This window comes from Erythrolamprus reginae, chromosome 9, assembly GCF_031021105.1.
Source record: "Erythrolamprus reginae isolate rEryReg1 chromosome 9, rEryReg1.hap1, whole genome shotgun sequence".
Classification (NCBI taxonomy): Eukaryota; Metazoa; Chordata; class Lepidosauria; order Squamata; family Dipsadidae; genus Erythrolamprus; species Erythrolamprus reginae.
This window is the reverse complement of record NC_091958.1, coordinates 26,165,185-26,177,892: the sequence shown is the minus strand read 5'-3', so window position 1 is coordinate 26,177,892 and position 12,708 is coordinate 26,165,185. Positions and strand designations below refer to the sequence as shown.

Below are 12,708 nucleotides of genomic sequence, written 5' to 3'. Positions count from 1 at the left end.
TTCTACCGTCAATCTTCTATGTTTTTCTATGACATCCAGGCCCAACAATGCTGGGATCTCCCAGAGTCCCATGACCAAAACAACTCCCTTCCTTAATCTCGTGACCCTCATGCGCTTCTCCTGGCGTATCTGATGGACGTATCTGATGGACGAACCCAAGGAAAGCACCGCCCCAGGGCAGCTGCATGTTGCAAAAGGCTCTACGGTCATAGCCAGGCCTGGAACTGCTCCAGAAGCCCCCTGGCTAGCAATGCCACTGGCAGAGCAAGGGGAGGAGGTGGCTCTGGTGGGCTCAAGCAAGGGCCACAATCCTGGGAGGACTCGCCTGCCATGCTCAGGGCCCAGCCTCTAAACAGCTATGCTCTCATTGATGTCCAGCTGTTGCTTCACTTTATAAGTTGCCGTCTCTTTTAAGGTTTTGCTCGGTTCAGCCAGAAAGAAAGGTGGGCTAGGAAATTATTCTGTCTCTCTCATGTTACTTACTTTTGCCAGACCAACCCTTGAATGCAGCTCATCTGTCTGGAACCCACACCGCATTTTGGGCATAAACACTCTAGAAAATGTCCAGAGATACTTTACGAGAAGAGCCCTCCACTCCTCCTTGCAACAGAATACCCTACACAACTAGACTCAGGTTTAGAAAGCTTAGAATTACGTCGACTCCAACACGACCTAAGCATAGCCCACAAAATTATCTGCTACAACATTCTTCCTGTTAATAACTACTTCAGCTTCAACCACAACAACACTCGAGCACACGAGAGATACAAACTTAAAGAAAACTGCTCTAAACTCGACTGCAGGAAATACGACTTTAGTAACTGAGTAGTTGATGCCTGGAACTCACTACCAGACTCTGTAGTATCATCACCTAACCCCCAAAACTTTACCCTCAGACTATCCACTGTTGACTTCTCCCGATTCCTAAGAGGTCAGTAAGGAACGTGCATAAGTGCACCAGCGTGCCTTCCGTCCCCTGTCCTCATGTTTTTCTCTTACTAGTATCATGTATATAAATACTATTATTATATCTTTGTATACTACCAACACATACTTGACAAAACAAACAAACAAATAAAGAAATGCATACATACATACATACAGTGGGCCACCCACCACCCCCAGCAGTGGCCAGACAAAAGGGGGCTTCTGCTGGGCTAAGCAAGCCTTTTGAGAAGACCACTGAGGTCCCTCCCTCATCCACATACAGGGAGGGAGGGAGGGGCAGGACCGACAGACTGGCCAAAGGCTGCCCTTCTAGCCTCACCATGAGAGGTGCCCTGACCTCCGCAGAAGCCTGACTTTCTCATCCTGCTCTACCACGTGGACCCAGGCCCACAATTAACCAACCCGAGAGGCCAGGGAAGCTCCCAAGCCAGCCGTCACTTCCTCCCACAGCTGATGCTCTAGAACAGTGATGTCAAACCTATGACCATATTTGCTGACACATGAGCTGTTATCCTAGCTCGGCTCCAACATGCATTTGTGTGCCAGCCAGCTGATTTTTGGCTCACACAGAGGCTCTGAGAGGGCGTTTTTGGCTTCCAGAGAACCTCTGAGGGGAGGGGGAGGAAGTGTTTACTCTAAGGCCGCTCCAGGGAAACCTTTGGAGTCTGAGGAGGGCAAAACACAAGCCTCCTGGGCCCACCAGAAGTTGGGAAACAGGCCATTTCCGGCCTCCAGAGGGCCTCTGGGGAGGGTGGAGGAAGCTGTTTTTGCCCTCCCCAGGCATTGAATTATGGGTGTGGGCACTTGCGCATGTGCACCCATGCTCTTTCGGCACGCGAAGAAAAGAAGGTTCGCCACCACTGCTCTAGGACACAAGCGTCCCACCGAGAAGCTCCAGAAGCAGCCCAAATTCCCCAAGGTCTCCTCAAAGCCTCTCCTGGTGGCCTCCTCTCCCCTACCTCGGAGGGCAGGAGGCCACCTGGTGCAAAGGGGCCCTTTTTTGATGCCCCTGGATCATCCGTGAAGGAATCCTGAGCAAAGGAGGGAGGGGACCTCCATTCCGCTGCCTCTCTCATGGCTTTCTACTCCCCCTCTGCTCTTCCCTCTCCCAAAACATCTCCCCCCCCCATGCACAGTCCTCTTGCTCGCCCGCCCTCCAGGGGGTTCCCTCCTCCCATTCAGCCAGGCCACCATTTCTGGCCCCAGATTCCTGCCGGTCCTTCCTGCACCCTCACTTGCCAATTCCTTCCCTGCTACTTCCAAGCTGTTCATGCAGCAGCTGTCCCAGAGGGCACAATTCCCCCAAGGCCACTGACGTGGTTTTCCCATGGCCTGGGGAACCCTCCAGCCGGGCAGCCCTTCCACAGCCCAGACCCAGGCAGGACTCACCGATGATGGCCTGGACTCGGACCAAGAGCTGCGTGCGCAGGAGCAGGATGGGCCGCCTCCCTTTGCTGCAAGAAGGGGAAACACAGAAACATAGAAGATTGACGGCAGAAAAAGACCTCCTGGTCCATCTAGTCTGCCCTTATACTATTTCCTGTATTTGATCTTAGGATGGATCTATATTTATCCCAGGCAGGTTTAAATTCAGTTCCTGTGGATTTACCAACCACGTCTGCTGGAAGTTTTTTCCAAGCATCTACTACTCTTTCAGTCAAATAATATTTTCTCACGTTGCTTCTGATCTTTCCCCCAACTAACCTCCGATTGTGCCCCCTTGTTCTTGGGTTCACTTTCCTATTAAAAACACTTCCCTCCTGAACCTTATTTAACCCTTTCACATATTGAAATGTTTCGATCATGTCCCCCCTTTCCTTTCTGTCCTCCAGACTATACAGATTGAGTTCATGAAGTCTTTCCTGATACGTTTTATGCTTAAGGCCTTCCACCATATTTTGTATCCCATCTTTGGACCCGTTCAATTTTATCTGTATCTTTTTGTAGATGAGGTCTCTAGAACTGAACACAGTAGTCCAAATGTGGTCTCACCAGCGCTCTATACAGCGGGATCACAATCTCTCTCTTCCTGCTTGTTATACCTCTAGCTAGGCAGCCAAGCATTCTACTCGCCTTCCCTACCGCCTGCCAAGTGTTATTGAAACGGATGTCCATGTGCCGCCTCTATGTTGATTGAGGCAGGCAGGAATTTCTTAAGTACCATTTGGGTCAAGGGAAAGAAAGGGTCTAGCCTTCTCTTTCTGCTCAAGATCCCCATGGATAATTGGTGGGCCACTGTGTGACACACAGAATGCAAGACTCGGTGGGCTATGGCCTGATTCAGCATGGCTCTTCTTATGTTCTTATGACCAAGTGAGGAAGACAGCCAGGGCCAAGACCGCCCCCCTGATGCGTCAGGATGCGCCCCCCCCCCACAGGGCTTACTATCTGCTGAGACAAAAGGCTTTATCTCATCACATCTGAACATCTCACCTAGTCAGGTAGGAAAGGCATGTTGCAGATCCTGTCAGCCAAAGAATTTGGACTGAAGGTCCAGAAAGAGGGCCCCCTCAACCATTGGCCCCCATCGGGTGGGATATCCTGCCCCCCACCCAGGTGAGGCACGCAGCCCCCCCTTTCTGAAAGGAGAGAAAATGTGGCTCTGAGACCTGGATCCCAGGAGAGCACACAGCTGTGAGGCTGCTTAGCCCGTTGAAAAGACCTTTTTAATTAACTTTTAACATGATTTTTAATTCATTCTTGCCTCTTCTTAAATTTTTAAACAGTTTTTATAGTTTTAATATTTTATTTGTACCTAGCCCAGAGCCACTCTGGGAGGAAGATGGGCCAGTTCAAATATTGGATCAACAAACCACCTAAGTCAAAACAGAAGGGTGCCCGGCCCATCCTCCCCCTGCAGCCAGCAGCTGGGGCTGGGGGGGGGGGCAGAAAGGAGCTGCAGGCAGGGGCATCACGCACAACAAACTGAGCCTCCTCATGGACTGGTAAGCGCACTGAATTTGGGCTGTCTGGTTGCCTCCCACCCATCAAGTGCAACTTCTGACACCCACATACGGAGGTGTGCTTCTCCTTCCAGATTAAAAGCGCCAGATGTGCTGGCATGAGACGCCCAGGAGGGAAGTTTGCAAGTGGAAAAGCGGGTCAACACTCCCAGCCCCTCCAGCCAGGATTCACCTGATGTCTTCGTAGAATGCTTCCAGGTCGTCCTTCTGCTCCAGCAGGGAAAGTTCCAGGTCCAGGTAGTATCCAGAAGGCAGCACTTGCAAGGCACAATCCTCCAGCTGCAGAAGAGGCACATCTGGAGGTCAGCCATGGGGTAAGGCCAGATCCTGCCCTCCACCCCACCTGACCAACATGGGGCCATCAGGTGCCCTCCAAGGTGGGCGAGAGCCCTCTGCCCGTCCAGCTGGAGCTGCTTGGAAGAGAGGAGCCAGGAGACCTCCCCCCCTCAGCCCCCTCCCCTCCACCCCCTGATCCCCAGGCCCAGCCTGGCTCCGGATGGCTTCCTTCCCTTTGTGCCCATTTCAGGAAAGCAGTTTGTTTGTTTGTTTATTTATTGGATTTGTATGCCCCGGGGTGGCTCACAAAATCAAAAAAATCCAATTGATGTGATTAAAAAGATAAAAAAACCCTCCAATATAATTTAAAAAAAATTGCAGGGCACTGCGAATCTTTTATTGGAAAAAAGTGAGTAACTGGTTATAACAAATAACAGGTTTAACAATCTAATACACATCTGAATTATTTTTATTAGGAATTATACTAAAAATGTAAGATATTTAATTTTGCACATAATAACAGCGGCAAGGATTGCATTTGCACAGAGATGGAAAAATCCACTAATACCAGAAGAGAAAGAGATAATCAAGAAAATCTACGAATGTGCCGAGATGGACAGGCTGACTATGGAACTAAATAATCAAATTGATTTGGACTATTACTCAATCTGGACAAAATGGTATTCACGGACTAAAAAGAAGAATACACAACAAGAGTAGGAATAAGATATTTATATGTACAGATGTAATCAAAAGTATATTCCTATAAGAATATATATACATGATGCAGATTCACCTGTAAATATGAATATATGTTGTATGGAAAAATAAAAAAAGCATTAATAAACATATTTTTAAAAAATTGCGGGGCAGTGCAAATCTCCGGGGGGGGGGGGGGGGCTGATCATAGTTCCCTCTAAGCTGAGCAGTGAGCAATCGCTCACTTAAAAATCATCATCAACTCAGAGTTTTCCAAACCTGCCCAGAAGCTGAGAGGGAAAGAGTGAGAGGGAAGGAGAGAGAGAGGAAGAGAGGAAGAGAGAGAAACAGATAGAAAAAAGAGAGGAAGGAAAAGAAAAAGAAAAAGAATGGGAGTAAGGAAGAGAGAAAGAAAATCAAAATCTAGTTTGAAACTAGCTCAACTATTTAAGTGGCATTTTGATATTGATAGAGTTGCCCTATTATGAGCTCACTGTTGCAGACACACAGTACAGTATTTTATTTTGAAATTCTTTAAGGCAAAACAGGGTGGGTTTTTTAGTTATTTATTTATTTGTTTGTTTGTTATTTATTTATTATTTCTGTGCCACCCAGTCCCAAAGGGACTGCCGCTCAGACACTATACTTTTCCACCCACCCCCCAAACAAATTAGAGGGAACACTGGTGCTGATTCCAGAGAGCTGGGGCCCTCGCAGAGAAGGCCCCGCCAAGCGACATTGTCTGGTTGACCAGACCCTGAGGAGGCCAACTCTGTGGGACCTGACTGGGCGCTGGGATTTGTGCGGCAGAAGGGGGTCTCAGAAGTAATCAGGTTGTAGGATTTGAAGAATTTCTTCCCAGCACTGAAGAAAAAAGAACCAAGGCCTGCAAGCAGGGAGGCAGGAGTTTGCAGGCGCCACACCCGGTGCAGCCTGGCATCGAGGAAGCAAACAGAGAGGAGATGAGCCAGCCAGTCTCCCATCTGGAGAAGAAGGCCAGTCAGGAGGGAAGAGCCACGAAAGGAGCAGCTCACCCTGCCTGCCTTACGGGAAAGAAAAGCTGAGAAAGTGGAGGGGGAGGAGGTCCCTTAAAAGGAGGGGGAGGGAACGCCAAGCTTCCCAAGAGGAAAAGAGCCTCCAGAATAGATCCTATGGCAGCCAAGGAAAGTCAGAGGGGGAAAGCCCTGCACACCAAGAAGGGACCACTTGGATTTCCAAGGGCAAGCATTAAAAGAAGAAAAAAAAGACACCACAGGAAGGGAAATAAGAGATCAAATGGAAATTTACAACCAAAGGAAGAATACTGGAGAGTGAACACGGAAGAGCCAAAAAAAGGCAAAGTTAAAGTTGGAAAAAACCGCTCTGAAATTGTTTCCATCTGTAGGAAGAGAGCGTGACTGTGCTGGAAAGGGAGGAGAAGAGGTAACAGACCCCCTGCTAAATAGGAAAGCCTGAATTCGCACCCATGCCTTCCCCATTGAGCAGGTGGAGTGTAGCCTCTTTTCCTCCTGTTAAGATCCAGCAGCATCTCAGAATCCTGGTTCTGCACTGCATACATTGATGAGTTGACTATTTAGTCATCTAGCTTTTAAATCCTTTAGAACAGTGTTTCCCAACCTTTTTTGAGCCGCGGCACATTATTCATATTTTCAAAATCCTGGGGAACATTGAGGGGGGGAGGGGCAAAAAAAAGTTTGGACAAAAAAAATCTCTCTCCCTCCCTTTCGCTCTATTTCTCCCTCCCTCTTTCTCTCTTTTCCTTCCTTCCCTTTCTCTCTCTCCATCCCTCTTTCTTCCTCTCTTTTTTGCTCTCTTTCTCTCTCCCTCCTTCCCTCCCTCTATGTCTTTCTCTCCCTCCTTCCCCCTCTCTTGCTCTCTCTCTCTTGCTTTTTTTTGTCTCTCTTGCTCTCTCTCTCTGTGTCTCTTGCTATCTCTCTTTCTTTCTCTCTCTTTCTGTCTCTCTTGCTATCTCTTTCTCTCTCTGCCTCTCTTGCTATGTCATTCTTTCTTTCTCTCTCTCTCTGTCTCTCTTTCTTTCTCTGTCTCTCTTGCTATCTCTTTCTCTCTCTCTCTCTCTGCCTCTCTTGCTATGTCTTTCTTTCTCTGTCTCTCTTGCTATCTTTCTTTCTCTCTCTCTGTCTCTGTCTCTCTTGCTATCTCTCTCTCTGTCTCTCTTGCTATCTCTCTTTCTTTCTCTCTCTCTTTCTACCACACGGACAACAGCGGCATCAGGCAGTAGCCAAAGGTGGCGGCAGAGCGGCTGACTGCGAGCGGGAGCCCTGACGGCGGCAGCTGGACATGCTGCTGGATGCCGTATATGCTGGCACTGCGTTGGGCATGGGTGTGGGGCTGGCAACTCCGGCCCAGCCAGCGAGCCAGTGCCAGCCCCGCAGCGCCAGCATGTACGTCTCCAGCAGCATGTCCAACCGCCACCGTCGGTGCCTCCACCCTGGAGCTCCCTCTCGCCGCCGCCATCTCCCCGCGACTGCCTGGGGCCGCTGCAGCCGGCACCCTCCCGCTCCCACCGCCAGTGCCCTCCCGCCGGGCCCCAAAGGACACTTGCCGCCGATGCCAGGGAAGCTCCAGCTGGGCGGGGCGCTGCCGGTGCCTCCGACCTGGAGCTCCCACTCGCAGCTGTCTCCCGGCTCCTGCCTGATGCCGCTGTTTCCGGCACTCTCCTGCTGGGCCCCAAAGAAGGAAGGCAGGAAAAAGGAGGCGCAGCTGGAGCTTCCCTAGGAGCTTGAAATGCTGCTTTAGAGGCCTGGTTCCCAACACCCCACAGGGGGGCAATTTGATTTTTAATGGGGGCAATTGGAGCCTTGTTTTAAACCAAGTTAATGGCCTTTTAGGCTTCCTCTGCATGTGTAGAGTTCACTTTTTGAATAGTAAGAAATATATGTCATGGGGGGGGGCATCAGGAGATGCTTGGGTGGGGTATGGCCAAAAAAAGGTTGGGAGCCACTGCTTCAGAGGCTCTGTAGCATTTTAATATTCACATTTATTCTGTATTTTTATTTAACTAGTTCTAGTTCCCTGGGGTAAGATGGGCAGCCAATAAATGTTATAAATATGTGATTCGTTCAGAATTTTTTTTTTCCAGTTTTTCCTAAGATCTGTATTTCTGATACAAATGTATAAAATTTTGATATAATAAGTGATATAATAAAGCAGTGAAGTCGATGCAGATAAAGTACACACTGAACTGAATGGTGAGGATAAGGCAGTTAAAGAGCTAACATATCTACATCAACAAGTCTGGAGAAGCCTAGGGGAATTTTTATTGAAAAGTGCAAGCCGAGGTAGGGCTGACATCTTTGTCTTAATGACAACACACGAGACTTTTGGTGAGCAAATAATGGCCGAAAATACATGGTAGTATTTTCTGTATAACCAGACCCTTGGATTGCTCTTCTGGAAATAGAGAACAAACCTGCTTACTGGAACAAATTTAGAGGCAAGGTCAGCCAGAAGACAAGGACAGTGAGACATAAATGGGTGCCCCCCCCATGTCTCAGACCATAAATATGTTACTGAGTAATAACTCAGAACTGAAGGAGATGATGTCAGGAAGCTAAAGACTTGGAGATAGGCAGCCACTTCCACTTAGTTGACAGAAAGGAAATAAGACTTGTGAAAGTTAAAAAATGGGAAGTAAAACAAGTCAAGTTAACGTAAAATATTTAAATATTTACTTATCTTAAAGTTTATGGGAGTTATAGAAATGGCACACAACTTGAATAAAAATGGAATGGAGAATGCGGTAGAAAAATAAAAAAGATTAATTTTAGGGAAAAACCTGTGCAAAATCATGGATGTTTTATTCATATATTAATTGGATTATATAAAATATTTTGTCCCCGTTTCATAATGAAGACTGAAATATCTGAATGTGACCGAGATCAGACTAAAGCAATGATCTTTCCAGGGTAAAACCTACCTCTAAAAGCCCAACTATGAAAATGGGGCACTAAGAGCGACCAAAAGGAAGGCAATAAGATGCTTTCAAATTATTCATTTTGTGACAGCTACTAAGAACCCAGGATCTGCAAGCAGTCTGTTGGTCCTCCATCAAATGCCCTGGATGCTCTCTGAGAGGACCAAGCCTGAAAAAGCTCATGCATGTCGAGGAGTGGATGATGGGCTGAGGAGAAAAACAATTATACTTGTGGAAAGATTGTGGAAAGTTGGAAGGGATGTCAATGAATAAGTCAGATGGACAGCACCCAAGATTAATGGAAGGGCTCAAGTTTGACTGAAGAGGTAGAATAGTTGACCATGAGGCCATAAGGAGCCCAGCCCAACTCGGATTTATTTAGCTGACTGGCTAACCAAGCTTGCCTGCTTATGGTATTGTTATGTGTAGGCCAGGTGTCAGCAACCTGTGGCTCCAGAGCCGCATGTAGCTCTTTGGGCCCCTCTGTTATGGCTCCCTGTTAGGTGATCCCACCACTGGTTGGCCCTGCCCTTTGCCCTCCCCTCCCAGTCACTCCTCACCTGGCCTGAGAAGGTAAAGGCGAGGATGGGGGTGGTGGAGAAGCGGCCAGGGCAGAGATACAGAGATAGGGGGTAGAGGAGGAGGAGAGAGGGGAGAGAGGAGGGAGAGATGTTAAAAGGTTTTTGTGTTTCCCAGTGTTTTGTAAGGACTCTGTGCCTTAATGAGGCCTATCTAGCAGTGACTTGGGGGGGGCGTGTCAAATGACCGGTGGAAGTGAGTGGCCTAGAGTTGGCCACGCCTATCCAGGTTTTGTGGCTCCTGGTGTTTCCTTTTCTGAGGGAAATTTTATTTATTTATTTATTTATTAGATTTGTATGCCGCCCCTCTCCCCAGACTCGGCAAAATGGATTCTAAGGTTGCAGACCCCCAGTGTGTGGGGGCAAACCTTTGGAGGCAGGTTAAGCCTAAATAATAATAATAATACTTTACGCAGAGTCGGGTGGCTCACAATAATAACAACAATATGGCAATGTAAACAAGTGACTGCAACCAACAGGCGTGTTCCACAGCCTCGGGAGAGCCTTCAGATTCCTTGCCTGCCTCAGTAGTCCCCTCTGAGGCATTTGGGGAACCAGCCGGTCCCCTCAGCCTGCCTCTGGCCCGGGCTCCTCCGCCCTCCCCCGGTCTGTGGCGGGCGCTCCGTCCGCGTCTCAGGGGCCCAACATTCTTCCGCAGGCAGCCGGCCTTCCGCGGCCCAAAGCCAGCGGGCACCGCTAAGAGACGCCCTGTGGGCCCCGCGGCGGAAGGGCCTTTCCTGTGTTTTTCCCCGGCTGTTTTTAGCAACCCGAGCGCCTCACCGCAGCCGCTCAGAATAGAAGTCGCCCAGCCGCCTCAGGGCCACGGCAAGAAAGGCGGGGGCGGGGGCGGCTCCTTCGGGCTAAGGGCCCCGAGGGCGCCCGGGCATCGGCCAAGCCAGACCGGGGCTTCGCGGCTGGCCCTCCTTCGACCTGCTCCGCTCAGGGTCGCTCGGCGGAGGGACCCCGGGAAGCAGCTGCGCAGACGCCTGTCCCCCTCCCGGCTGCCTTCCCATGCGCGGCGGCTGCCCCCCCCCCCGAGATCCCACTTCCCCCGCCGCCCCGAGGGCCCGGCTCACCCGCAGCGGCGCGGCCAGCAGGCGGAGGAAGGCGGGCATTTGGGCGGCCAGCGGCAGCGCTTCGGCCACAGGCGAGCAGGGCGGGCGACGCGGCTCGGGGAAGGTGGCGCAGCAGAAGGGGTCCGCGTCCTCCAGGTACTGCAGGCGGCACTGCACGGCGCCCGGCGCCTGCGAGGACGCGGCCGGCTCGGCCATGGCGCGGCGGCGGATCTGCGGCGGGCTCCCCGGGGGCTGCGGCGGAGGGGCGAAGGGCGGGCGGGCCGCACCGGTCTGGGATTGGCGAGGCGGAGCTTCCCGGGCGGGGACCCGCCAAGACCCCCGCGGCCACAGCCCCGCCCACCGCGCCTCCGCCACCCGGGCTCGGTCTAGCGCCAGGCCAGGAGAGGCCGCCGGTCAGGAAGCCCCGCTGCCACCTCAGCCGAGCCGGGAGGGAGACGAACTCTCGGCCGAGGCTGCGTTGGACGCGGGGCTTCCCGGCAGGGTCGCTCTTCGTCCGGATCTCGCCCCGGCAGAAGCCGCGCATGGCTCAGAAGCGCCGGCCGGGCGACGGTCCCCCTAGAGGGAAGCCGAAGCGCTGGGCGGTCGCCGTCCCTCCGCCGGTGGCTCCGCGGAAGGAGAGTCCGGCCAGAGCCGTCGAAGGCTGCGAAGTCCCTCCGGGGCGCCCCGGCCGAGGGCTCAGCGGGGCTGCGGTCGCCCGGCGCGCCTCCCTTGGCGGACGGTGCAGGTGAGGGGGGCCGTCACCGGTCCCTTCCCCCCATCTCTGCCGGCCGTGTCGAGTAGGCGGAGGAGACGCCCCTCGGTGCTCCCCAGCGTGCTCCCTTTCCGAAAGGCCGGGAGGTTGATGCGAGCGTTGCCGGGCTCATGCCTCGGGGCCGGGAAGGAGAAGGAGGCCCCTCCGCCCTCGGGGGTCCCGGCCGGGGGTGGCGGTGGCCCGAAATCCGGCGAGACGGCGGGTGGAGGTCGTTCCTTCCTCGGCCCCAGTGAGGAGAAGGAAGGCGCGGCCCAGTCGGAGGACGGAATCCCCTTCCCGCCCAGGGAGGATCCGTCCGTTTCCAGCCTCGGAGGGGCTGCTTCGGCCGGGGTTTTGTTTTTGTCAGGGTCAGTCTTAAGAGTTGAAAGGGGGGGGGGAAAGGATCACTTGGCATTTGATGCTCCCTTCAGGCCATGTTTTCTCCCTTTTTTTCTACTTCACATTACCCCGATAAATTAGGGGCGGCTATTTTTTTATTTTTAAAAATATTTTGAAATTAAGAATTCATATTATTTTTATAAGGGTTTTTTAAATTGTTTTTTAACTATTGGATTTGTATATTGTGTATTGTCCTGTTGTGAGCCGCTCCAAGTCCTTGGAGAGGGACGGCATACAAATCTAATAAATTAAATTGAATAAACACTGATGAACCAGCCTGGAGAAAGACAGCACCACCAACCCCGTATGCCTGTCCATCCAGTGCCCTAAGCTGGTCCACAGCGTCTGTGTCAAAAGTCACAGAAATGGAAAAGGGCCATGAACAGAAACCTACCTACACACACACACACACACACATTCTTGAGCCTGCTATGAGTCATCTAGAAGTGTGACCAGGGTATGAATGCCACATTATAATGAATGTACATAAATCAATTATACAGCTGTGCATGTGGATTATTGTGTGTAATTTGAGATCCAATCTCAGAAAGGGTGGAGAATTGCTAGGGAAGACTCAGAGGAAGGCCAGTGAAATGATCAAAGGGCTGGAAAGGTCAGGGGTGTGAAACTCGAAGCATCACGGTGTCATCATGTGATGTATCACAACTTTTGCCCCTTGGCTAAAGCGGGCATGGGCGTGGCCAGCAAGTCACCCATCCGGCCCAGAGTCCGCAAGTTTGAGACACACCCCCACCCGGCATAGGGAGTGGGGGGACACTGAGGGCTTTTTAGTGTGGGAAGGATGTGGATAAGCAGGGATATGATCGAGATATATAAAGTTATGCACAGGATGGATGAAGTAAACAAGGAGGAATTATTTATTTATTTGATTTTTATGCCACCCTTCTTAGACTCAGGGCGGCTTACAACATGTTAGCAATAGCACTTTTTAATAGAGCCGTCATATTGCCCCCACAATCCGAGTCCTCATTTGACCCATCTTGGAAGGATGTAAGGCCGAGTCAGCCTTGAGCCAGTGATGAGATTTGAACCACTGGCCCACAGATCTACAGTCAGCTTCAGTGGCCTGCAGTACTGCACTCTA

General features: G+C 51.2%; 1 protein-coding gene across 2 annotated transcripts in view; it reads right to left on the bottom strand.

Moving 5' to 3' along the window:
* The window catches only part of FHOD1 (formin homology 2 domain containing 1), a 79,517-nt gene extending 68,823 nt beyond the window's left edge, over positions 1-10,694 (bottom strand). For both annotated transcript variants that reach the window (XM_070760614.1, XM_070760613.1), the window contains exons 1-3: positions 10,475-10,694; positions 4,084-4,190; positions 2,338-2,402 (exon numbers count right to left, since the gene is read on the bottom strand). In XM_070760614.1, the coding sequence (XP_070616715.1) occupies positions 2,338-2,402; positions 4,084-4,190; positions 10,475-10,669 (367 nt within the window). In that variant the 5' untranslated portion in view covers positions 10,670-10,694. The remainder of the gene's footprint in view (positions 1-2,337; positions 2,403-4,083; positions 4,191-10,474) is intronic.
* Positions 10,695-12,708: the final 2,014 nt, after the last annotated feature.